This window comes from Malaclemys terrapin, chromosome 1, assembly GCF_027887155.1.
Source record: "Malaclemys terrapin pileata isolate rMalTer1 chromosome 1, rMalTer1.hap1, whole genome shotgun sequence".
Taxonomy (NCBI): domain Eukaryota; kingdom Metazoa; phylum Chordata; order Testudines; family Emydidae; genus Malaclemys; species Malaclemys terrapin.
In genome coordinates, this window is record NC_071505.1 from 262148464 (window position 1) to 262174001 (window position 25538).

Here is a 25538-nt window from a genome sequence, read left to right on the forward strand (position 1 = left end):
TCTTATAGTGAGGGCCTGCAGGTTTGGTATGAGAGATCACTCACGCAGTGCCAGGCAACAGATTTCGGCTTGCAGGCAGCCATGGTAACATGTGGGAATGGTTTTAAACAGCAGCGCCCTCATTTCCCATATCAAGGATGAATTGGGTTGGCCATTTAAAATGGGTTTTCAATGTAAACGGAGGAGCTGCGGTTTCCGGGTTAACATGCAGCACAAACCCAACTAAACCACCCCCCCCCACACACACACACCCAATTCTCTGGGATGATCACTTCACCCCTCCCCCCCACCGCGTGGCTAACAGCGGGGAACATTTCTGTTCAGAAGAGCAGGAACGGGCACCTCTGAATGTCCCCTTAATAAAATCACCCCATTTCAACCAGGTGACAGTGAATGATATCACTCTCCTGAGGATAACAAAGAGAGAAAAGGAATGGATGTTGTCTGCATGCTAGCAAACACCGGGTCCATATGCTGCCATGCTTTGTTATGCAATGATTCAAGACTACGTGCTACTGGCCTGGCGTGCTAAAGTTTACTACCATGGCGGATGGGATAAGGCAGCCCTCCCCAGAAACCTTTTGCAAAGGCTTTGGGAGTACGTGAAGGAGAGCTTTCTGGAGATGTCCCTGGAGGATTTCCGCTCCATCCCCATACACGTTAACAGACTTTTCCAGTAGCTGTACTGGCCGCGATTGCCAGGGCAAATTAATCATTAAACACGCTTGCTTTTAAACCATGTGTAATATTTACAAAGGTACACTCACCAGAGGTCCCCTGTGTGCCCTCAGGGTCTTGGGTGAGTTCGGGGGTTACTGGTTCCAGGTCCAGGGTGACAAACATATTCTGGCTGTTGGGGAAAACGGTTTCTCCGCTTCCTTGCTTCTGTGAGCTACCTACATTACCTCCATCCTCATCTTCCTCGTTCCCCGAACCCTCTTCCCTGTGTGTTTCTCCATTGACGGAGTCATAGCACACGGTTCGGGTAGTGGTGGCTGTACCCCCTAGAATGGCATGCAGCTCCACGTAGAAGCGGCAAGTTTGCGGCTCTGCCCCGGACCTTCCATTTGCTTCTCTGGCTTTGTGGTAGGCTTGCTGTAGCTCCTTAATTTTCACGCGGCACTGCTGTGTGTCCCTGTTATGGCCTCGGTCCTTCATGGCCTTGGAGACCTTTTCTAATACTTTGCCATTTCTTTTACTGCTACGGAGTTCAGCTAGCACTGATTCATCTCCCCATATGGCAAGCAGATCCCTTACCTCCCATTCGGTCCATGGTGGAGCTCTTTTGCGATCCTGGGACTCCATCACGGTTACCTGTGCTGATGAGCTCTGCGTGGTTACCTGTGCTCTCCACGCTGGGCAAACAGGAAATGAAATTCAAACGTTTGCGGGTCTTTTCCTGTCTACCTGGTCAGTGCATCTGAGTTGAGAGTGCTGTCCAGAGTGGTCACAATGAAGCACTGTGGGATAGCTCCCGGAGGCCAATAACATCGAATTCCATCCACGCTACCCCAATTCCGACCCGCAAAGGCCGATTTTATCGCTAATCCTTGTCGAAGGTGGTGTAAAGAAACCGGTTTAAAGGGCCCTTTAAGTCGAAAGAAAGGGCTTCATCGTGTGAACATGTCCAGGCTTAATTCGATTTAACGCTGCTAAAGTCGACCTAAACCCGTAGTGTAGACCAGGCCTTAGATATGAGAGATCCTCCCTCACCCTCTCCATTCCTTAGGTACAAGCCATACCTTCTTCTCTATAGCTATGTAGCAGGCTATGATATTACCTGTTCCACACAGAGGAATTGACCTGTACATTCAATATGCTGCTTTAATTGTTAATTTCAAACATGTGAAAAGCAGTTGCAGTACTTGCAGACATATATCTATGAGGTTGGATTGTGCAGAAGCATAGTAAGCTTGTGAGTGAAACCCAAACTTTAGATTTTTTAAAACACTACTTGTCAAAATATGCAAATTAAACATCCTTAAATCAAACTCTAAGTTCTCAAGCAGATTTCTTACTTGGCCTATCCATAAATGTTGATGATTATCAATGGAAATATTTTTTAAATCAGTTTGTATGTGGTGAAATTGATGTTTATTGACATTTCCCAATAAAATCAAATTGTCCCAAGCCTAATAATATTACACACACACACACACACACACACACATCCCTATGTTAAAAACTTTACTAAGGTTGCAAAGTCAAGCATACAAAAGTTAGGAAATACCAGAATTAAGGTTGCCTGTGCAACCTTTAATTTGGCCCGTTGTGCATATGCATTATGATATAATTATAAGACTAAGATCACATGCTATTTTTTATAGAATCCCTGCCTCATTCAGCACACACGATGGACTATGTGCACTGAATGAGCAGTTATATAATTTGTTTCATCCTCATAGTTCAGTGGGTGACCCCAGGCATTATTTACTGCATATTGTTCAAACCATCCTTCGAATACACAATTATTAGTTTACCCATGGGTCTGTCTATGGTGCTTATCAGTGTAATAAGCATTTCTTCACAAATATTGGATTTATATTCACAAAACCCGTGAGATGAGGGGGAGTGATATTACCCCCATTTTACAGCTGTGGAAACTGATGCACCGGAGATTAATGGATACTTAATTTTGGAGGCCCAATTTGAGATGCTTAGGACCTGATTTTTCAGAGTACACCTCTACGCCAATATAACGCTGTCCTCGGGAGCCAAAAAATCTTACCGCGTTATATGTGAAACTGAGTTATATCGAACTTGCTTTGATCCGCTGGAGTGCACAGCCCCGCCCACCCCGGAGCACTGCTTTACCGCGTTCGTGTTCTATCGGGTCACGTTATATCGGGGTAGAGGTGTACTCAGCGTTCTATAGCACTTCATGTATTCAGGCACAGCTCCCAACGGCTTCAGTTGCAGTTGAGTACTCAGTACTTCTTCTGCACATTGGGCCCCAGGATCTCAAGTCAGGCACCCAGAAAATGAGGAGCACACAATTAGGGACTAGCTGTGAAAAGTCTGGGTTGTGTGACTTAACTAGCATCATGCAGAAACTCTGACACCGTCAGGGATAGGATCAAGTTCTCCAGGGCATCATTCAACTGCCTTAACTCTGAGATCGTCCTTCGTCTTCTTGCAACCCCTGCCTTGTTCAATATATACCTTCCAACTTAAGGCATGCTTAATTCTGGCATTTCCTAACTTTTGAAGTGCTTGATTTTGCAACTTTAATAATGTTCTTTTAACATAGGTTTTTGGGTGTAATTTTCTAGCTTTTTTTTTTTTTAAAGCAAACTGGAAAAAAAAACCTAATTTTGTCCTGTGGTTTCATATTGACACTGACATGGGTCATTAGCAGGGCTGGAACCTTTAGATCCACCACACCAAACCTCTGCTGCTTAAAGAACAAATTGAATCTATTTCCCCATGTTAAGTATTCTTGTCAACTGTCTGGAATTGGACCATCTTGATTATCACTACAAAAGTTTTTTTTCTCCTGCTGATAATAGCTCATCTTAATTAATTAGCCTCTTAGAGTTGGTATGGCAACTTCCACCTTTTCAAGTTCTCTTTATGTGTATATATATATCTTCTTACTATATGTTCCATTCTGTGCATCTGATGAAGTGGGCTGTAGCCCACAAAAGCTTATGCTCAAATAAATTTGTTAGTCTCTAATGTGCCACAAGTACTCCTGTTCTTTAAGCTAATGGAGTAACTGATAGCAGTAGTAGGTTGTTATCCTTCATGTGGTATGGGACTAGAGTGGGATGGGAGGCTTCTCTGGTGGGTTTCACAGATATTTGCTGAAGGTAAAGGGATGGTGAGACTCAAGAATCTTGAGTTCCATTTGAGGCTCTGGAGAGTCTGCCTTTTCTTCTGCCCCATCCTCTCGGACCTATCAGTGTCCCAGTACTGTCTCTTCCTCCCCTCTGGCTTCTTGTCCCAGTCTCTTTCCTTCAGACTCCCTGTCCTAGTCTCCTCTTTCCTGGCTCCTCATCCAGTCTTTGTCACTTACCCTGGCCACAAGTCATGCCCCTCCCTGCTATGCCCAGGTTTCCTGTCTCCATGAGTTCCCAGTTCCAATCTTTCTTCCTCGGTTCCTCATCCAATCTCCATGTCTTGCCTTCTCACCCCACCACCCCTACACCTCGTTCCTTAACTCAGTCTCTTTGTCCAGCCAGTCCCAGTTCTTCCTTCACATTCTGGCTCCTCATCAGATGTCTCCTCTCCCCTCCCACATCTTACTAGTTCTCATTCCCAGTCTCCTTTCCCAGCCAGCCAATACCAGCCTCCCCTGCTGCTTTTCTGATCTCATTCCCCCCACAGTTCCCCAGACCACCACCACCTACTGGCTCCCAGTTGATTTGTCTCAATCCACTTCCCCACACTCCTTCCCTCTGCTTTCAGATCAGATGGCTTCCTTTTTCATGCTGCCTGGGTCCAGGAGGGAGATCTTGGAGGAAGCACAGGAGAGGCAGTTCAGGCACCTGGACATGGCATGATCCACAGCAGCTCAGAGTTGCAATTGCTTCAGACATAGGATGAGCAGGGACATTCCTGCTGTGCCTGTGTCTGACGCCTGCTCAGCGTGGATGAAATTTTCAGGGACTTTATTTGCTAAAAATCTAAGAACTTTGTACTTTGTGTGTGGGTGCATGTGCAACTGTAATTTGACTTCTTCTCTCCCCCCTTACCCACCAAGAGGCTTATCACTTGGTCAAATTTGGGCAGATTTTTATGGGGAAGACAAAAGACACATCACTGACACAAAGGCTGCTCCCAGCCAAATTTCAAGTGTCTGCTCCAGAGCATAGGGGTGGTAGAACTCTTCAAAGAAAATATTGTCAATTTTTTTTTTTAACATGACCAAACAATGTATTTTTCCCTACCTTGACCTTGGAAAGGGCTGAACTGTTCTGACTGAAATTTTCCCCAGAAATCAACTTGAGGCAGATGCCCAGCATGGAAAATCTCAGCCTAAGTGGTTAAAGTTAAGCAAAAGTATAAGGAACTGAAAACAGGGTGTTATAATGGGAATCATTGGGCAACGTTAATAAGTAGAGCTGGTAACATTTCCAACTTCAGATACTGTACTGGAGTTTTGGGGTTTAGAGAATTTTTTTCTATAGTACCATGACAGCTATAGTGGGATAGCTTTGCTGAATAAATAACACAATCCTGACCCAAAGAATTTACAATTCCAAGGAGCAAGTGGATTCTACAAAGTGCAATAAATTGTTGAATTGGCTCCAAGTGATACATGATCACTTTAGGTTAACTAAGCGAGCCCAGTGCATAAAATGTAAGTGGTTCCCACGTAGTTCATTTCTAAAATCATTCTAGTTCATTTGTGCTGCTTCAGTTTTATGTCACTGCTAATATACTAATTAAGCTGTAATAAGTGATATCTTAATTACCTACATTATCCTATGACGGTAATAGAATCATGAAAATGTAGTGTTGGAAGGGACCTTGAGAGGTCAAGTCCAGGCCCCAGCACTGGAGGCAGGACCAAGTCAACCTAGACCATCCCTCACAGGTTTTTGTCCAAACTGTTCTTAAACATCTCCAGTGATGGTTTGACACGGAAGCCCAGTGGTGGTTCACTACGCTGTCAGCAACTCTTGTCAGGCTTGAAATACTCATCACACCTAACATGCTTGTCATGAGATAAGCCCAAAAGATGGCATGGAAAACTAATAACTTACTGATCTTTAATATTTTTGCATGATGCATGTGTGAGATGTGTAAACCAAGTTATGGACTTGTGCTAGAATTTTATGTTCTTAAAATGTGTTTGGCACATTCATAAGCCCAGTCTGTCCTAGATAAAGAAATGTGTATTTGCTTGTCTGACCAGCCTGGTCATTAGGCAGAGAGAATGAAGGTACACTTACATGCAAAGTAAACAGAGCCATCAGGAGAGCAACCTGGGGGAAGATGACCACTTAAGTCTTCCCCCACTTAACAAATGGGGGATGGAGACTGCACTCCTAGGAAGTCTTCCTGCCTCTTGAAGCAGGGTCCATGCACTTTGGGAATTTATAAAGAGAGAGAAAATGCCATTTTGGCATCCTTCACCTGAAGAGACAAAGGAACTGAGCATTATGAGATATGTGAGGGGTCCTGGCCAGAGACTCTGGTCAGCCATGGTGGAAAAGACTTGGTGAGAAACACTCCTTTGAACAAGACAATCTAATCCGTTAGGTTTTAGTCTTAGAAGCATATATCTATTCTTGTTTGCGTGTAACCCTTTCTATCCTTATACCTTATACTCGGTATCACTTAATCCTATGTCCTTTTGTTAAATAAACTTGGGTTATTTTTCCTGTGTTCAGTGCACTGATTGAAGGGAAGTGTGTGTTAATACCAGTTAAGCTAACAGGTTGCAGTGTATTGTCTCTTTAACGGAGCAACGAATTTAATTACTTTTGTGAGTGTTCAGTAAGAGGGCTGGATGGTGTCGAGAGAAGTCTCTGGGGAACTTCAATTGGGGTTCATTGTTCCTTACTGGCAAGGCAAGGTTTGAACTGGGAGTGTTCTAATGAGTTTGCTTGGGAGGCAGATAATCTGGCAAGTCATGGTGTTGTCACACATCTTAGCGGTAGTAAAACTTTCACCTGCTGACCCTGAGAGGGGCAATGCAGTAACTCACACACAAAGTTTGTGCTGATTTGTTGCAGATGGGGATTCCACAACTTCCCTTGGAAGCCTATTCCAGAGCTTAACTATCCTTATAGTTAGCAAGTTTTTCCTAATATCTAACCTTAGATATCCCTTGCTGCAGATTAAGCCCTTTACTACTTGTCCTACCTTCAGTAGACATGACAAGTGACCCCTGTCCTCTTTTTAACAGCCCTTAACATATTTGAGGACTGTTATGAGTCTCTCCCATCCCCATCTTCTTTTCTCAAGAGTAAACATGCCCAGTTTTTTTAACCTTTCTTTATAGGCCAGATTTTTGAAAACTTTTATCGTTTTTGTTGCTTTCCTCTGGACTGTCTCAAGTTTGTCCCCATCTTTCCTTAAGTGTGGTACCCTGAATTGAACACAATACTCTAGCTGAGGCTTCACCAGTGCTGAGTATGGTAGGACAGTTACCTTCCATGTCTTACATATACAACTCCTGTTGTTAAACCCTAGAATATTAGCCTTTCTAACAGCTGCATCATATTGTTGACTTGTGTTCAGTTTGTGATCCACTGTAACCTACAGAATTTCTGAAGTACTGCCACCTAGCCAGTTACTTCCTATTTTATGGTTGTGCAGTTAATTTTTTTCCTTCGTAAGTGAAGTATTTTGCACTTGTTTTTATTGAATTTCATCTTGTTGATTTCAGACCAGTTCTAAAAAGGTCATTTTGAATTCTAATCCTGTCCTCCGAAGTGCTTGCACCCCTCCCAGCTTGGTGTTACCTGCATATTTTATAAGCATACTCTCCACTCTGTTATCCAAGTCATTAATGAAAATACTGAATAATACTGGATCCAGGACCGATCCCTGTGGAAGCCCTCTACATGTGCCACCGAGCCATTGATAACTACTTCTTTGTTTTTCAATCAGTTGTACACCCATCTTACACTAATTCCATTTAGAGTGCATTTCTCTAGTTTGCTTATGAGAATATCAAGTGGGACTGTCAACAATCTTACTAAATAAAAATCAAGACGTATCACATCTACAACTCTAGCCCTATCTGCAGGGCCAGTAACCCCGTCAAAGGAGGAAATTAGGTTGGTTTTGCATGCTTTGTTCTTGACAAATCATGTTGGTGATTCCTTATTACATTATTATCCTCTAGATGCTTACTGATTGTTTAATAATTTGTTTCAGTATCTTTCCGTATATTGAAGTTAGGCTGACTGGTCTATAATTCCCCAAATCCTCTTTGTTCCCCTTTTTAATGTTAGGTACCGTGTTTGCCCTTCTGTAGTCCTCTAGTTACCTTTTTAGTGAAACTGAAGCAAAATAGTGATTAAACACCTTTGCCTTTTTCATGTTGTCCCCGCTAAGTAGCGGACCTATGCTTCACTTAGTCTTTCTCTTCCTCCTGTTGTATTTATAGAACCCTTTCTTGTTGCCTTTTATGTCCTTTACTAGGTGTAACTCATTTTGTGCCTTAGCCCGTCTGCTTTTGTCCCTACATGCTTGTGCTATTCCTTTGTACTCCTCCTTAACAATTTGTCCATGTTTCCACTTGTCGTAGGACTCCTTTTTGTTTTTCATTAAAGAGCTCCTGGTTGGATCCATGTTGGCCTCTTGCTATTCTTCCTTTCTTTTCTTTGCATTGGTATAGTTCGCAGTTGTGCCTTTAATAGGTCATTGCAGTATATTTATAGCTTGTACTGCTGCTGGAGTCATTTTTATGGCTAAAAAGCTTTGTGACAAACTTCAGATGTATAATTCAGGCATCATGGTAATATTTTTTTTCAAGTTGCTTCTTGTAAAAGCATAAAATGTTTGGCTTATTAAAATCTTTTTTCCAAGCAAACAATTTTAAATATTGGCTCAACTAGTGGTATATTGTTTTCCATCAGTAAACCACTATTGTGTTTGATAGCATCCTTCACACAATAACCACATAAACAATTTTCAAATTATGCAGAATGGTGGGAAGATGAGTTATTTATAGGTAGCCTAGTGGCAGGGCTCTGCATTGCTGTAGCAGATTCCTGGGTCTGTTTCCTGGAGTCTGATTCCTGGTGTTTTCCAACAGGATTTAAGAGTCCAGGGATATAGCCAGTGAGGAGAATATGATAGATCTCACATCTCTCTATTATTGCCTCCTCACTCAGTTAAGGAGCATCATAGATTATCTCTGATAGATTCCTTTGCATGAAGGATGGTGGTCACAATGCAGAACCGTGAGAGTAGACAGGTAAACATCTGTCCTTGCATCCCTAGTTCTGACAAGGATGTGAATGTATTCCTTTCGTTCCCCAACCCCATACCTCTTATCTCTTCCAAAGGAGGAATAGGTAGAGAGAACTGTCCATCATTCTTGGCTTGCTTGTTAGGTGGAGTATGGAGGATGACTTCATTCTCCTAGTCTTCTCTTTACTTGGAGAACTTTCTCCCCACCCCCCCCTTTGAACATTACGAATAAATCCTGTCTAGTGCACCTAGTGGGGCATCCTTATGATGAAAAACATTGTTTCAGTAACCCCTAAATACTGCTTTTGTCTCATTGTGTACGAGGGGGAAGGAAATAGTCGTTACTTGGTAACCTGTGTCTGGTTGGGAGAAGTTATCGTTAAACATGGCTGTCACTTATCACCACAACTCCAGCTGCAGTGCTCTTGTGCCTGCACTGGATCAGCATCTGAACTGTGTAGCTATAACACTGATGCTTCAGATTTATTCACCGTTTCCTTTAGTATTAGCTATGTATGTCTCCAGGAATTTTGGTTTGCATTAAGTGCTCTGTAATAGTTCATAATGCAATAGGGTGGTCAGGGTCAAGGAACAATGCTATAACTGTTCATTAATTATAGTAAACAGCAACTTCTATAGTTAGAAATTCACTTAAACTCATTTAAAAAAAATCACTAGTTAGGCAACATTAGCATCCAGGGCAACCTTGATTCACATGCCATGGGGGGATATTTTAGGGGAAGGAAAGAATGAGGACCTAGAGGATGATAAGGTGGGGTGAATAGTGGGGAGGGCAAAAGCAGCAGGCAGCAGACGGATGGTCAGAGGTGGTAGAGAAACAAAGACCCAGAGGTGGGGAGTGGAGGGCACTGATGAGGGAAGCAGGCTCTTTTTGTATAGTACCAGGGGTTTATTGGCTTAACCTTTGTAATATAGACTGTGGAAGGAAAAGGGCCAGTGTGCATGTTTGTAGAACTTCCTAGCCAGGACTTGTAGGGTAGGAGAGGGAAGGGAGGTATAAGAGGGTCCTGGTGGGAGAGGAGTATTGAAATTCTGGGGTCAGGAGGGATGGGGGAGCAGGTTAAAGAATAATTGGAGGATAAAGGACAAAGCAGATCTGAGTGCAGGGGCTGGAGAGTGTCTGTAACCCTCCGCAACCCCTGTCTCTGGCCCCCTCCAATTCTGTTATGCCTCCCCCACTCCCTACACTTTCTCTCCATCTATCAAATTGCTTCAGGCCGAGGCATTTCTCTGGTACCTTCTGCTGCTGCTAGCACATCGCTGGCAGAAGCTTCATATGCTGCTCTCTCATTCGGTGTGTGTGCTTGGCCTTCAGACCCTCTACTGTGCAACCCTCTAGTAACACCCACATGAATTTACAGGAACCTGCACTCAACAACAAACTCCTTTATATCTCCAGTATACAGCCACCCATGCCGAACACCTCCAGTCGTGCAAAAGCACTCGTTCAACCTCAGCTCTAACCACAGTATTTTGTAGGTAGTAATAATAGATTAGATTTTTGGAAATAAAAAAGTATTTCAGTGCATGAATATTTTGATGCTACAGTTGTGACCTCTAGTGGCAGTAGAGGAATCAAAGGCCATTGCATGTTATGGTAATCAGTATTTGACCTGGAAATATATAGAGAAGTTTCTAATATGTAGTGAAGCAAGTATGTGGCGGGGGAGAAGGATATATTAAGTTAAAATGAACACTATGAACCATACTCCTCTCGCACAAGTTCCTGAAGTTTACCTTTGTGTGTATTATATTTTTGTCAGATTTTGCTAAATCATGTGTGCTATGATTTTTTACTTCTGAAGTAGTTATGTAATCCTGAGAAGCTGAAATATGTTTCTAGTCCCAGTTTGAATTTTAAAGCCTATTGCTTCATTCATGCCTACTGGTAGAGAAGAGATTACCAGTGCCTGTTTTTTTCTTGATGTCTCATTCATAATGCATCAAAAAGGCATTGTTTATATACTTGGTAGGTTCTATTCCTTGCTAAAATAACCATAGAAAAGATGCAGGTTTTGTTAACCTGACAAGCAGTCTGCAAAAGGGAATATGTTGTAAAATGCTTTCCCTACATCTTCCCTTTCTCCAGCCCCATTCTGCACCCACCTTGAAGTTAGGCTCGTTTTGTTGGGTAATCCCAACACATATTAGGACTTGAAATAAAGTAAATGATTCAGTGCAGAAAAATACTGAATTGGGGTGTGTACTGTTTTGGAATGTCTGCATTGATAGAAACGTACTTGAGGATCATCCTGGGTTTTTAGCTGGTTGTATCCTATGATTTAATGTAGTCGGAGCCTTGCCAAAGCACATATAAACTAAAGGTCTGATCCAAATCCCATTGTTTTCTATCACTAGAATTGACAACTCTTTCCCTACCTCACAATATGACGGTCAGTTCTTGTGATTTCTGAAGCTTTATCCTTCTCCCTACCCATCTGAACTCTGTCAGGGATTATTTGTGATTCCTCGCTTACTTGTCCCTGCATTCAGTTGGTAAAGGGAATGAGGAAGATGCATGGCTATTTCATTCTGCTGGCTGTAGAGGAATTTTCTAATCATGATATTTTTTTTTTCAAACTGGAAGAATAAAAATATTCTTTATGACCACAAGCCCAGACTTGTTGAGACCTCAGAATGTTGTTTGCCATTGTTATTTTGTTTTTGCTTCCAAGTTATATTTTTCTAATTTGTTCCAAAAACCTGATAAATTGATGACTAACTCTACCACTAAATCTCATTGATGCATGACAATTATTTCTCCTCTTCAGAAAGCTTTTGGTTTTAGATACATTTCACTAACTGCACTACCTGAGCAAATCAGGGTGTCTCACTTTGAATGATTACTTACCTCAGTAATAGGTAATTTGATTCAACTGTGTGCCCAGTTTAAACTACCTATAACTCTCCAAGTTGTTTCACTTGGATGGTGTTCTTTACTACCCTCTACTAATGCCTTTTGTTTAGTGTTCTGCATAGAATGTTTGCTTGCCTTTTTTCCAGTTACGTAATCTGTTTAGAGAAATGAAGATTTCCAGCTAACGTAGTTGGCCTGTTTTTGGCGGGTGAAGAGCCCAATCTCCTACTGAGATAAAAGAGAAGGATGTTGAGATTAGGGAAAGAAGAAATGGGTCCAAGAGAGTTTTGCCATTGATTTCAGTGGGGCCAGGATTTAACTCCTGGCCTCTCCCTTGGTGAATCTTTCTCAGGATTTAGGTAACAGAATAAAGAGGCCTCTTCTCCAGGGCAAAATGAAATGTGTCTGACATTGGGTTTGGATTCTTATCTACTTTGGAGTATGACCTATGTGACTTAATGGCAAATGAGATCACATCCACCTGACCTCATTGTGTAAAAATCTCTTTTGTCGTTGAGTGCTTGGGGACCACTCATAGTGATCCATCCCCCTCCAACTTGTTGTAGGCTATGATCTTCATTCCTGCCAAATGCAAAGCAACAACCCCACATATGGACAGCTTCTTGGGATAAAAGGGGATAGCCAAAATCCACCTGTCTCTTCAAACAATAAATTGTCACAGTAGTGTCAGAGAATCTGTATTGGTGGTTGTCTGGTCAGAAGGAGAGCGTCTGGGGACCAAGGGCCTTCAGGCTTTGTCTAAAAGAAGATTTTTATGAAGTCTGACATTTTTTGGTTTCCAGAGTCCAGGAGTTCTCAACTGATTCATGTGAACCCTCCTTGGATTTAAAACACCTGTATCTATTGATGTGGCCATCCTTTCTAAGGAGGTGTGACAATTGCATCTCTACAGTAACATTGAGCTTGTCACAATAAATTCATTATGTAAATATACCTGATTTGCAGTGAGGCTTCTAATACATCAGACAGGTAGATCTTCTACTAACCTTGAAGTACTGTATAAAAGAATCCTGTATTTTGTATCTGCCTAATGGGAGAGATGGATTAAGTAGAACACAGTTGAGGGGGTATACTACATAGGAAGGAAGTGTCAAAGTGATGAACTTTTAGTACAGAGCAAAAGGAACTGGATTTTTCTGGATTATAACAGTTTATGCAGTGGCAAAGAAATCTTTCATCCCAATTAGAAAAATTTCCAAGGGAGTTTTAAATGATTCAGTTCACTTCAGCAGCATCTTTGGTTTGTTCTCCATGGTACAAGATGGTTAATAGAACAAAATCAGATCTCCAGAAACCAGAGTTCAGTCTCTCTCTTTTTGTTCATATTTACAGCTCAAATCTAATCCCAGTGATAATGAGGAAAAGGAAGCCCGGTCTCAGCTGATGAAATCTGATGAGTTGCAGCGCCTGCATTCACAGGCACAGTCTCTGTATCATCAGGAGGATTATATTACTGCTATAAGACTCCTTGATGAGATTCTAGAAGTAAGTTCTACATGAAATACAATTGAAGAGAAATAAGAATTTCTGTCTTTGGTAGATGTGTATGTTTCTTTTTTAACATAGAACTTTAAAGTTTGCACTGATGCAAAAACATTAGTGTTGCTGGCTCTATCCTACCGAGCGCTGTCCACTTCCATTGGGGTCATTGGGAGCTGAGGGTGGTCAACATCGGGCAGGACAGAGCGCTAAAGAAAGGGAGATTGTGGATTTAGTGTTGGGGAATTGCTCCATTTTTAACCTAGCCTTCTGGTATAGATGACTTTTTGTTAATACTTTTTTTGTGTTTAAATTTCTTGTCCTTTTCCTCAGTCCAAAGTTCAGTATTCTTGGGACATGGTGGTTTGAATGGAATTTTACCAGTATGAAAAAGGTGTGTCGCATAATTTAAATTTTCTCAGTCATGCTTCAGTTATCCAAGAAACTCAAATGGGTTGAACTTAGTACTTAGTGTATATGTACATCCTCAGTGAGAACAGCGTACTTTCCTCACTTGGGGAGGTAGGGGAAACTGGTTAGAGAAAAGTAGTGAAGGATCAAACATAGTATGCAGCTAACATACACACTGGTATCCATACGCACATCCTTATCCTCAGATACTCGAATTGTAGTATCCCGTCTTGATGTTTGACTCTTCAGTCACTGGTCACATATTCAGATGTGGGCAACTCAAAAGTGTACTAGCATGCTGTTTTTCAATTTTTCTAAAAAAATGTAAGAAAATATTATAAGAAACTCCTAGCCCAGATTTTTAGACACATTCTGTTATGGTGCACAAAGCATCTATGACATGCATGTAATTTTAGAAATACATGAGACAAAATTAATGTTGCTGCGAGATTTATAACTTCGAATGTTTTCACTCTTGTTTGACATTTAATGATGATGGTAAAGTACAGATAATGCAGAATTGTCAGCCATTATCTGTACTCATTAAATTACACAAATTTGGAATAGAATCACTGAAATTTACATAATTCTAACTTTTTTTGGTCCAGGATGTAAGTTAAATACAAGAATCAATATTGGCATTTTCTGTAATCTAAAGATTAGGCATGCTTGCTTAATGATAGTTCATTACTGTGCTTCTGAGAAGTGTCATTTATCTACAAAATAAATTACTCTTATTTGCCTTTATACTCAGTCTAGCTAGGACTGAAATTTTATAAATGAATCTTGTACAATTCCCTGAGGAAGAATTTTAATAAATAAAAATGTATATACTCAATTCCTAATTTAAAGTTTGATCTGGTAACCTAGTTGCTTTTTGTAACTTAGTTGTACATACTCTCTATTGCTTTATTAAACATTTTAAATACAGTCTTCTCATATGTCAAAATATGTACATTGCTTTTATGCAATGTTGAAGTTGCTTTGTATGGATATTACAGACAAATCCTTCAAGCCCAAAACAGTAATAAAAGAATTAGTGGATTATTTGTTGAAGGTAAATGTAATTATATCTATATTACAATCATACTCTTATTTTTGTCACTATAACTATTCAGAGTAAGGTGCTATCTCCCTGAGTCCCCTCTGTTAGATGTAACAAAATGATATACTGTTTGAGGGTATATCACATTAACTTCAATTATTTGTCAATTTTAGCATTTATTTCATAACTGTAAAAGAGTCAAAGTGTGGGAAGGGGTGGGATGTGGGGGGGGAAGGGGCTGTTGTAGAATTAAACCTAGCCATTTAAAACTGAGTTAAGAAAAACATGAAATGTTTTGGTTTTATGCCTTGTCATTTTTTGACAACAAACCCCTCCCACATATTTATTTCAGAAGGAGAAACTCATTTTTATATCCAGGAAAAACATTAACAGTCGATTATTGATGTGGTTGTTGTCCCTCTCTAAACCTGTACTGCCAAAAGTAAGGACAGACCTGCACAGACCATGTTGATATAGAAACCTCCTTCAGATGTTTATTTGGACGGTCGACACCTCAGCCATCACAATTCTTCTCTTTCGTAGTAATGGGGGGAAGTTGTAATAATTTAGGATTTCAATTTCCCTCCTTCAGGCTCGCACTGTCCCAGTTCTTTCCAGCAGTGCTGAGAGTTCAAGCATGCCTCCCTGAGTAGGCTCATTTGCAGGGTTACAAATTGCATTTCTAAATAACTTATTTTCTGGTATCTTTTGGAGGAACAGCTTTGAAATATCTCTGCTCTCTGGGAAGTGTATTGATGTTAAATTTCAAGCACTCTACATGAGTAGAACAGTGATCCATCACAAGAGGCAATATGAAATTAGGTAGGATTTAAAAACAAGTGAAATGCTTATAGATCAAAGTCTAACTTTCATTTTGGTTTCTTAAGGTTTGCGTTTGGGATGCAGAGCTGCGGGAGCTTCGAGCTGAATGCTATATAAAGGAAGGAGAACCAGGCAAAGCCATTAGTGACTTAAAAGCTGCTACCAAACTGAAGAATGATAACACTGAAGCCTTCTATAAAATCAGCACAATATACTACCAGTTGGGGGACCATGAACTGTCACTCAGGTAACTTTACCATTGTTTGTAATAGCAAAAATGAAAACACACAGCCCATGGCAAGGAAGTTGGGCCCATCTGCTATAATGAAAGGCAAAATGAGTGAGTGGTAGGATTAGTGCAGACACTTTTGTCAACATAGTCATTGTGTGAAAGTACTTATTGGCCTGTCTCTGTACAGTTCTTGTTTATCAGTGTTTTAGCACAAGATATGGTGCCTGGAACTCTGCATAAGATGAATACTAATAATTAAAATAACCTAATAAAGTATGGTGTTTGTTGCATCTCTATGGATAGAGACTGCAGCTCCTCTAGTGGCTCAGAAAAAGCCAGCTAGTCTGTCAAACAAAAGAAAATGGGCACAGTGAAAAAGGAGGAATTAGTGAAGAAGGGTGGCCAGATTGGTCAAGCATGAACTGATCCAAATACAGCTGAAAGACCTTCCATGGAGAGCTCTTGCAAATGTATTTGGAGAATGTTTCATGGATAGTCTCTAAGTGGAAAAACCTACTCGAATATGGATACGGATGAGACTTGGGGATTGAGATTGGAGACAGTCCAGATGGTCTCAACTGCTTTGAAAAAGATCTTGGTCATTGAAACACTTTGGGCTGAGGGATCAAGGACTCAGTATACTATCAACAAATACTTTGCTTTTCAGTGCCATCTGTGTTGTCTTCTCTCTTCCAGTTCCCAGATCATTCAAACCCCATCTCACTTGTACTCAGATTGAAGTTCATTCAGACTAAGTCTGGCTACAGTTCAACCTCTGTGCTCTTGTACTTTGACAAGCTGTAATGAATTCAGGGCAGTGAGAAGGCAATGTCCATTGCTTTCACTCACATAATAAAAGCTGGATAGAGGGCATCATTAGAATCTTCTGGAAGAGAGTCTGCTCCCTGCTGTCTGTCACAGAGTACTTCTACTGAAAAGCAACTGCTGAGTCAGAGATGGGGGAAATTGAGACAACAGGGGATTGCAGCTTACTATCCTGAGTTGTTGTCTTTTTAGGTTTCTCTCCCTTCCTTGTTAGTAGAATGGATGTCAGAATGAATGAGGGCAGGGATTTTTGGAAACTTCAAATGAGTGTGGTTCTCTACTTAAGCCTGGGTATTTATTTCATGCTAGCATGGATCCTCTTCCAGCAGGTATGGTATCTCTAAGGATGAAGATTGTATCCCCTCCCAACCCCCACCTTTTTTGAGGTGACCTTGGATAGCTATACATCAGTGAACCCCACTTGTTGGGGTATGGATCAGCATTCACGTTGCACTCCCTGTCAGTGCCCGGGCTGGGGAGGCTAATGATCCAACCGGTGGACCAAATTCAGTGATGAATCCTGGTCATGGGCCACCTGAGGCATGTTGTTCATATGCTAAGAAGAAGACGACCCCACTTGTTCTCTCTTTTTTTCAAGGATAGAGAGATTATTTTGTCTCCTAGGACATTCAGGCCACATCAATTTTCTTCCCATTCATGGGCCACATCCAAGCTGTAAGTGCAATTAAGCAAAACACTGTTTGAAACATACAGTGGAGAGAAGTTATCCATAAAAGCAAAAGAAGCATCTGCACTCACTCTTCTGGGATGTGAAAAACGAGCTAGAGTATGTTAGGAGATTTAGTTAGAAAGATAAAAGTTTTGTAGCTCTAGGACTTCATGAGGGAGGTCACTACTACTCCTCAGGCCCCCAAGTTCATGTCTGTTCCTCTGATTGTCCCTTCCTTCTTAGGTTGTCTTGGCTTCATGCTATAAGGACTTTACTTGTCTCTTAGAGACATATATCAGCATTTTCATTATCCTTTTGAGACATGACATAAAACGTGACAGGATGACAGCTGTACCAATCCAAGACTTTCCTTATTAGCACCCTTGCATTTTAGGGATTTCAAAGGACACTGGCCTATTTCAAAATATACTGCTCCTGCCACATGGGTTCTAGGCAAATAAGCATTCTCTGAAGAGGTTTTTAAAAATTAAACTGACATCTTTTGAGTCAAGTATCCGAGTCCCATCAGAGTGGTCTGTCCTGGTTTAGGAGGCGTACAATGTTTTTATGCTAACATGGACTGTAATGGTATGTGTGGAGTAAGAATATACTGGAAAATAAGTCATCACAGATAGTTGTGTCAAATAACTATCAAATGCCGGAAAAAACAGTTGGAAATATATACTAGAGAACAATACACCTCTACCCCGATATAACACTGTCCTCGGGAGCCAAAAAATCTTACCACGTTATAAGTGAAACCGCGTTATATCGAACTTGCTTTGATCCACCGGAGTGCGCAGCCCCGCCCCCCCGGAGTGCTGCTTTACCGCATTATATCCGAATTCGTGTTATATCGGGTCGCGTTCTATTGGGGTAGAGGTGTATATTGTAATATGTAGTATAACTTTATGCGGAGTATAAATTTCTGGCAACATAAAGTACTGGGGGAAAAAAGCTGTAAACTCAGGAGGATGTTTCTCATTAAATTTCACACATTAACATGCTCTTGAGTGAAAGAGAGAATGCAATGCAGAAAAATCTGTCACTCCAGACAGCTTTTTCAAAAATACTGTCCTCTACTTCGTTTTGAAATCCCTTAATGTTTCTTTTTCCTGCATGAAAAGTGAAGTCCGAGAGTGTCTGAAACTTGACCAGGACCATAAGCTGTGTTTTTCTCACTATAAACAAGTAAAGAAACTTAATAAGCAAATCGAGTCAGCAGAGGAACTCATCAGGGAAGGCAGGTAAGAGCACTAGTCAGCATTTACTGAATGATACCAGTACTGTGACTCCTCCTGAAGCAGTAAAACTTCACAGATTTGGAGAAAGTTTGTTTTGTTTTGTGTTTGACATGTGGGATGGAACACTGGGCACGGCCATGAGAATTTCAGTTTAAAAATAGACATCAACCCACGTGTACCATCAGTAGCATCTGTTCCTTCTTACTTGTCCTGTTTCCCTTCCTACTCTCCATGACCTATTGCCATTTTATTTTGCTCTTTGCATGAAATAGATTATAAGATCAAGGCATGGACAATGTTTGTATTCAGCTCTCGGGTGTCATAGCACCATATAACTAATAAATAAAGATCAATGTTACTACAAATTGTCCCTTGATAATAGGCATGCCGAGCAAATGGGGCTCCCCACCCCAACCCTGAGATGTGATGAATAGTCTTTTTTTAAATTTCTGCTACTTGCTTCTTCTCAGTTTTGTATGATTTATTGTCAAACGCATAACCACAGTTGTGCTAGGTGGTATGTAAAGTGATAGAGTGGAGGTAGCTTTTTCATCGTTTATCTGGATTTCAAACGTGGTGTGGTAGCAGATATGTTTTTTTAACTTTGAGGATGAAATCTGGAATACTTAAATTCTCAAATGTGCATTTCTTATACTTAGTAGTATGTGTGTAGGAAAACTAGTTTACTTTACAGTACAGCAAAAATGACAAAGAAAGCAAAATTTTATCAGCAGAGTTGCTGATAAATATTAAAAAAATCAATACACTTTTTGAGTAATTTTATTGGTTTATTGTGTGGCCTCTCTGGAAAGCTTTGTGGCTATTCATTTCACCAGTAAATTCAAGTGTCAGTGCTGTTAATTTGTGTTAAATGTCTCTTATTTAAAAGTGTATTTTAATGCATCAGCGTTTAAAAGTGGAGATCACAGCATATTTGCAAATAAAATATCACTGCAGCCTTTAAATACATTTTTCATGAGTTTGTCATGACTCAGGAAGCAAGAAAAGAATTACTGGAGCCTTGAAAGTTGCCATACATGTAATGTGCTCAGAACTTTTCTTCGGGATGCTAACACACACAACAAACAACATTAAAATAACACTCTCTGATGGGATGCCAGCCTTAATCCATCCCAAATTTGTCTGAAGGGGCCTGAGACCAGCTCACAGTGAGGTGCATAGATAATGTATTGTTTGTGCTCCAAAATCTAGGCACTATGTGAATAGTTAGGGATGGAATGGAAACTTTAACCCTGCACTTCCATTTGTGTTTCAGAAAAATCTTATATTTCAGACAAATGTTAGTTTCTGTGCATTTAAAAACAAACCTTGGTTTAGCTTTTTAGGCTGTTGGGAGTCACAGGAGCACAATAGTCAGTCTCTCTTTTGCCTCCTTGAATTGCTCATCAAATAGTGCTTTCATTCTGGAGCCTCCCTGCATATGAAAATATGCGAAGTAGCATTGTCATGAACACTGCAGAAAGACAGACAAGCCACTGGAAATGTGATTTAACTGGTCATAACTTTATTAAGTAACACATCTGGGAACTATCCAGCAATAACTTGTCCAGTGCAGGTTGTTGTACCTGTGTAATCTGTTCCCCAACTAACCTGATCCCAGCCCATAGCTGGGACCCCACTGCCTTACCCTTATGTGAGGTTTAAGGGGGTTATCTCCTCACTATACTGGACATTAGGCACCCTGACTCCACCCCCACCTTCTTTAGGAGATGCCTTCTCCTAATCACGTCCAATTCCACTTTTTTAGGGAACTAGATTCCCTATTGAACAAGTACCTGCACTGGGCACCTGTTAAGTTGCAACAGTGTGAATTTTACAACCTAACTTAACCTACCACTGGGTCCCTGGGCTGCTGAAAGGAAGGCAAAAAAGTCATTCTGCCTGGCTAAGCTGGCAGTGAGGGAAAAATTCCTTACATGATACCCACAGCAGGGCCCTGAAACTCTGTCCTCCTGTAACCCCAAGGCAGGGAGGGAAGAACTTTCCTCGTGCAGAATGGTTCTTCCAGGCAGTGGGGGAGGGCTTATAAGCCTTCCCCTTTCGGTGTGTGTGGGAGCTGATAGACTTCTGCTGCATGCATCTGTCCAGCCAGTCAACCAAAGAGCCTCCTCCTCTTTCTCTTCATAAACCCATGAAGGAGTGGGTGGGTGGGGGGTGCAGTTCTTAAAGGGGCTAAGAGTTTTCTTTCTCCTGCTGGCCCAGACACAGCCTCTGAGGCTGAGAGGGGCATTGCAAGAGATGCACATCATCCCAAACAAATTGCCCAGTGACAGTTTCCAAGTTACTTTGTATGAGTTGGTACATTTAATGACCACTGAAGAATTGATACAGTTGCTTAAAAAATAATTGTGTTCCAAAATACTCAGTTTATTTTCGCAATTAAAATAGGTACACAGATGCCATCAGTAAATATGAATCTGTAATGAAAACTGAACCAAAGGTCCCTATTTACACTACTCGTGCCAAAGAAAGGATCTGTCACTGCTTCTCAAAGGTAAAAAAGAACGTTTTTACCCTTGTGAGTAAATAACATTTCACAAGAAAAACAAACACAAACATTGTTTTCCCTTTCCCTTTTCAGAATGAGCAGTCTGCTGAAGCCATAAAAGTTTGCACAGAAGTTCTGCTGCTGGAACCAGCTAATGTGAATGCTTTAAAAGACAGAGCAGAAGCCTATTTATTAGAAGACCAATATGAGGAAGGTAAAACTTTTGACTTGAGATTTATGGTTTCAGTCTTTAAAGAATACTGCAAGAATAACTCCTCCAGACAACCTCTGCTGAAGCGTTTACTGGCAATCTTCACAAACGTTTGGATGCTACAATATGTTTTATGGCATGCAATCAGTGCTGATACTTCTGTTTTCTTGAACTGAATTGTTATTAAGACAGCAGTACACGCCTATCTTTATCCTATGCAAAGTTGTCTTAAAAGCATACAGTGAGGTACGGGCAATTAAGGGCTTGTCTACAAGACACAGCAAAGCATGCCAGAGGAGTATAATTTGTAAAGCACAATAACACGCTGCACTCTAACTGCCCCATGTAGGCCTTGCTGGCATGCTCTGAAAAATACCAGGACTACATTAATGAAAATTAGGTATCTTTTAGAGCGCACCAGCGGGGCCTACACAAGGCAGTTAGAGCACTTTACAAATCATACCCTACTACAGTGCTTTTGCTAATGCTACGTAGGCAAGTCCTTAGATCCGGGGTGGGCAAACTGCTGCCCGGGGGCCTCATCCGGCCCTTCAGATGTTTTAATCCAGCCCTCGAGCTCCTGCCGGGGAGCAGGATCCGGGACTTGCCCCGCTCTGCGCGTGCCGTGGGTCTGCAGCTTCTGGAAGCAGCAGCATGTCCTCCCTCGGTCTCCTACACGTAGGGGCAGCAAGGGGATGCTGCACACTGCCCCCGCCCTAAGTGCTGCCCCCACAGCTCCCAACTGCAACCAATGGGAGCTGCAGGGGCAGCACCTACAGACTGGGCAGCACGTAGAGCTGCCTGGCCATGCCTCCATGTAGGAGCTGGAGTGGGGACATGCTGTTGCTTCCAGGAGCTGCTTGAGGTAAGTACCACCTGGAGCCTGCCCCCCTGACCCTTTCCAGCGCCCCAACCCCCTGCCCCAGCCCGGAGTTCCCTCCCGCACCCTGAACTCCTCATTTCTGGCCCCACCCCAGAGCCCCCAATTTTATGAGCATTCATGGCCCGCCATACAATTTCCTTATCCAGATGTGGCCCTCGGGTCAAAAAGTTTGCCCACCCCGTCTTAGACGGTTAGAGGTTTGATGTGACATATTGGAGAGATTGCACAGACTAGATTTATTAAGCCTTGAAAGAAGAATTAGAAGAGACTTAATTGGAGTATAGTATTCAAAATTGACAAAGGCATAGTGGAAGCTGATTATCCATTTTTCTTTTTATCCTGTCCCCAAATATGAATAAGGGATACATTATGAAATTAGATGGGAATATAGAACTAATAAAGAGAAATGATGTTTCATGCATCAGCCTATGGAATTCAATGCCATTGGAAATAGTTACTGATGATGGGTTTTTAAACTATATGGATAACTTTATAGCCATTAATAACACTTCAAGCTATGGTAAAAGGAGGTGGTAATAATAAAATTTCATGGCTTGGTAAGCTAATTTCCTTTAGTGGGGAGGAGGTCCCCATGCTGCCACTCCCTCAAATATAGCACAACATAACCTGCTACATATATTCTGAGATAGGACTAATCTTCTGAAGTGTTGCTCAGAGGAGGACTGTGAATAGGGTTATAATGCCCAAGCAGCAGTGACTAGATTCAGTGCACTTGCCTAGAGAATAGTTGGGCAGAAAGCCTCCGGGAGGGGAGCATGCTTAGGGCTGGTCTACACTGGGGGAGGGGGAGAATCAATCCAAGATACGCTATTCGCGTAGCTGAAGTCGAAGTATCTTGGATCAAATTACCTGGGGTCCACACGGCGTGGGATCGATGGCTGCGGCTCCCCTGTTAACTGCGCTACCGCCGCTCGCTCTGGTGGAGTTCCAGAGTCGATAGTGAGCACGTTTGGGGATCTATATATCGTGTCTTAACGAGACGTGATATATCGATCCCGGATAAACCCGTATCAGTGGGTAGTGAAGACGTACCCATCGAATTGACATTCTCTTCATCTTTAAGAAGGAACAGTGTGTACTTTCTTCTGGTCCTAGGTTCACTGCACTCTGGTCATGCCAACAGTACTCCCGATCATGCCTCTCTTGAGGTGTGCAGCACTATTTGTTCCTATCCCTTCCACTCTTTCTTCACTAGAGAACTTGCATGCCTGTATTTTTACTATTTGAAACATCTAAAAATGTTAGTCACTTAAAAAAAAAACTGTTACCAACCTTTCTGCAACTGTTCTTCGAGATGTATTGCATGTGTCCATTCCCATGTAGGTGTGTGCATGCCCTGAGTACAGTTGCCGGAATTTTTCCCCTAATGGTATCCATAGGATCGGCTCCAGTGCCCTCTGGTGCTGCATGCTCATAGCGCCAGTATAAAGGGCCCTGCCGACCCTGCACTCCCTCAATTTCTTCTTACTGGCTGACTTCAATAAGGGGATGGAGGCCGGGTTTTGGAATGGACATATGCAACACATCTCAAACAACAGTTACAGAAATATTAGTAATTGTTCTTCAAGTGCTTGCGCATGTCCATTCCAATGTAGGTGACTTTCAAGCAGTTGCACAGGAGGTGGGCTCTTAGTTCAAGAACAAGCTGATTGCAAGCCTGCATGGCTAAAGTTGGCATCATCTCTGGCCTGCTGGGTGATGGCAAAGCATGTTGAGAACATGTGCACCGAAGACCAGGTTACTGCCCTGCAGATGTCCTGAATAGGGACTTGTCCTAGGAAAGTGGCCAAGGTGGCTTGCAATCTTGTGGAATTAGCAGTCAGGTTAGCTGGAGGAGGAACACTGGGCAGCTTGTAACATGCATAAATGCATGATGTAATCCAGGATGCGATTCTCTGGGTGAAGATGGGAAGGCCTTTCAGCCTCTCAGTTCTCGCTATGAGCAGCTGGGTTGATCTGCGAAACGGCTTGTTTCTTTGTATATAGAATGCCAGGGCATGTTTAACATCTAAGGAGTGTAGACGTTGCTCCTCCCTGTTCACATGCGGCTTTGGGAAGAACACTGGTAGGAAGATTGCTTGATTGCAGTGGAATTGCTAAACCACTTTCAGGAGGAATGCTGGGTGCAGATGCAGCTGCACCTTATCCCCTAAAGAGGATTGTATATGAAGGCTCCAATGTGAGGACACAGATTTCTGAATCCCTTCTGGCTGAGTTGATGGCCATTAAGAAAGACACTTTCCAGGAGTGATGAACCAACGAGCACCTTGAAAGCAGCTCGAACGGGGGAGCTATAAGCTTTGATAAGACGAGGTATAGCTCCCAGGAAGGAATAGGCTGTCTTGCCTGGGCTATAACCTCTCCAGACCTTTAAGAAAACTAATAACCATCTCATGCAAAAAGACAGACTGGTGGTTGACCCAGGGATGGAAGACTGATATCGCTGCTAGGTGGACCTTGACTGAAGAAACAGCCAGACTCTGTTGTTTGAGATGCAAAAGATACTCTAACATAGTTGCAATGAGGACTGTGTGAGCAGAACTCTGCGTTGGGAGGACTAGATGAAGAATTGCTTCCATTTTGCAAGGTAAGTGGCTCTGGTGGAGGGTTTTCTATTGCCTAGCAGGACTCCATGGACTTACTTGGAGAAAGCTTGCTCCTCAGGATTCAGCCATGGAGCTTCTAGGCTGTCAGATGGAGAGCTGAGGTTTGGGTGGAGAAGCCGACTGGTCTCGGGAGATCAGGTCCGGGTGTAGCGAAAGCAGGAGTGGGCGTCTCCATCAAGAGGCCTAACAGCGTGGCGAACCAATGCTGCCTGGGCCATGCCGGTGCTATGAGAATTACCCAGGCCCAGTCCTACTTGATCTTCGTCAGAACCTTGCGTATCATCTGTATAGGGGGAAAGGCGTAATACAGGTGATCTATCCAGGATAGCAGGAAGGCATCCGTAAGAGATGTTGGGCTGTGGCCTTGCAGGGAACAGAACTGGTCACATTTTCTGTTGTTGTAGGTAGTAAACAGGTCTATAAGGGGAGTCCCCCACCATTGGAAAATGCCCCCTGCGACGTCTGGCCAAAGGGACCATTCGTGGTGAGAGAAGAAAGATCTAAAGAGGTAATCTACCAGCTGGTTCTGTTTTCCCAGTAGGTATGATGCCTCAAGATGTATTGAATGCGTTATGCAGAACTCTCATAGCTGGATTGCTTCCTGGCATAAGGGGAAGGAGTAAGCTCTGCCCTGCCTGTTGATGTAGAACATGGCAGTCATGTTGTCCAGGAGAACTGAAATTACTTTGTTTGTAATGTGGGGCAGGAATGCTTGGCAGGCTAGATGGACTGTTCTGAGCTTTCTGACATTGATATGAAGAGAGAGCTCTTCTGGAGACCATAGGCCTTAAGTCTTGAGGGCCC

General features: G+C 42.2%; 1 protein-coding gene across 3 annotated transcripts in view; it reads left to right on the top strand.

Moving 5' to 3' along the window:
• Positions 1 to 25538, top strand: part of DNAJC3 (DnaJ heat shock protein family (Hsp40) member C3) — a 69745-nt gene that overhangs the window by 28093 nt on the left and 16114 nt on the right. For all 3 annotated transcript variants that reach the window (XM_054012216.1, XM_054012210.1, XM_054012224.1), the window contains exons 5-9: positions 13109 to 13261; positions 15599 to 15780; positions 18388 to 18507; positions 20914 to 21019; positions 21107 to 21227. In XM_054012216.1, the coding sequence (XP_053868191.1) occupies positions 13109 to 13261; positions 15599 to 15780; positions 18388 to 18507; positions 20914 to 21019; positions 21107 to 21227 (682 nt within the window). The remainder of the gene's footprint in view (positions 1 to 13108; positions 13262 to 15598; positions 15781 to 18387; positions 18508 to 20913; positions 21020 to 21106; positions 21228 to 25538) is intronic.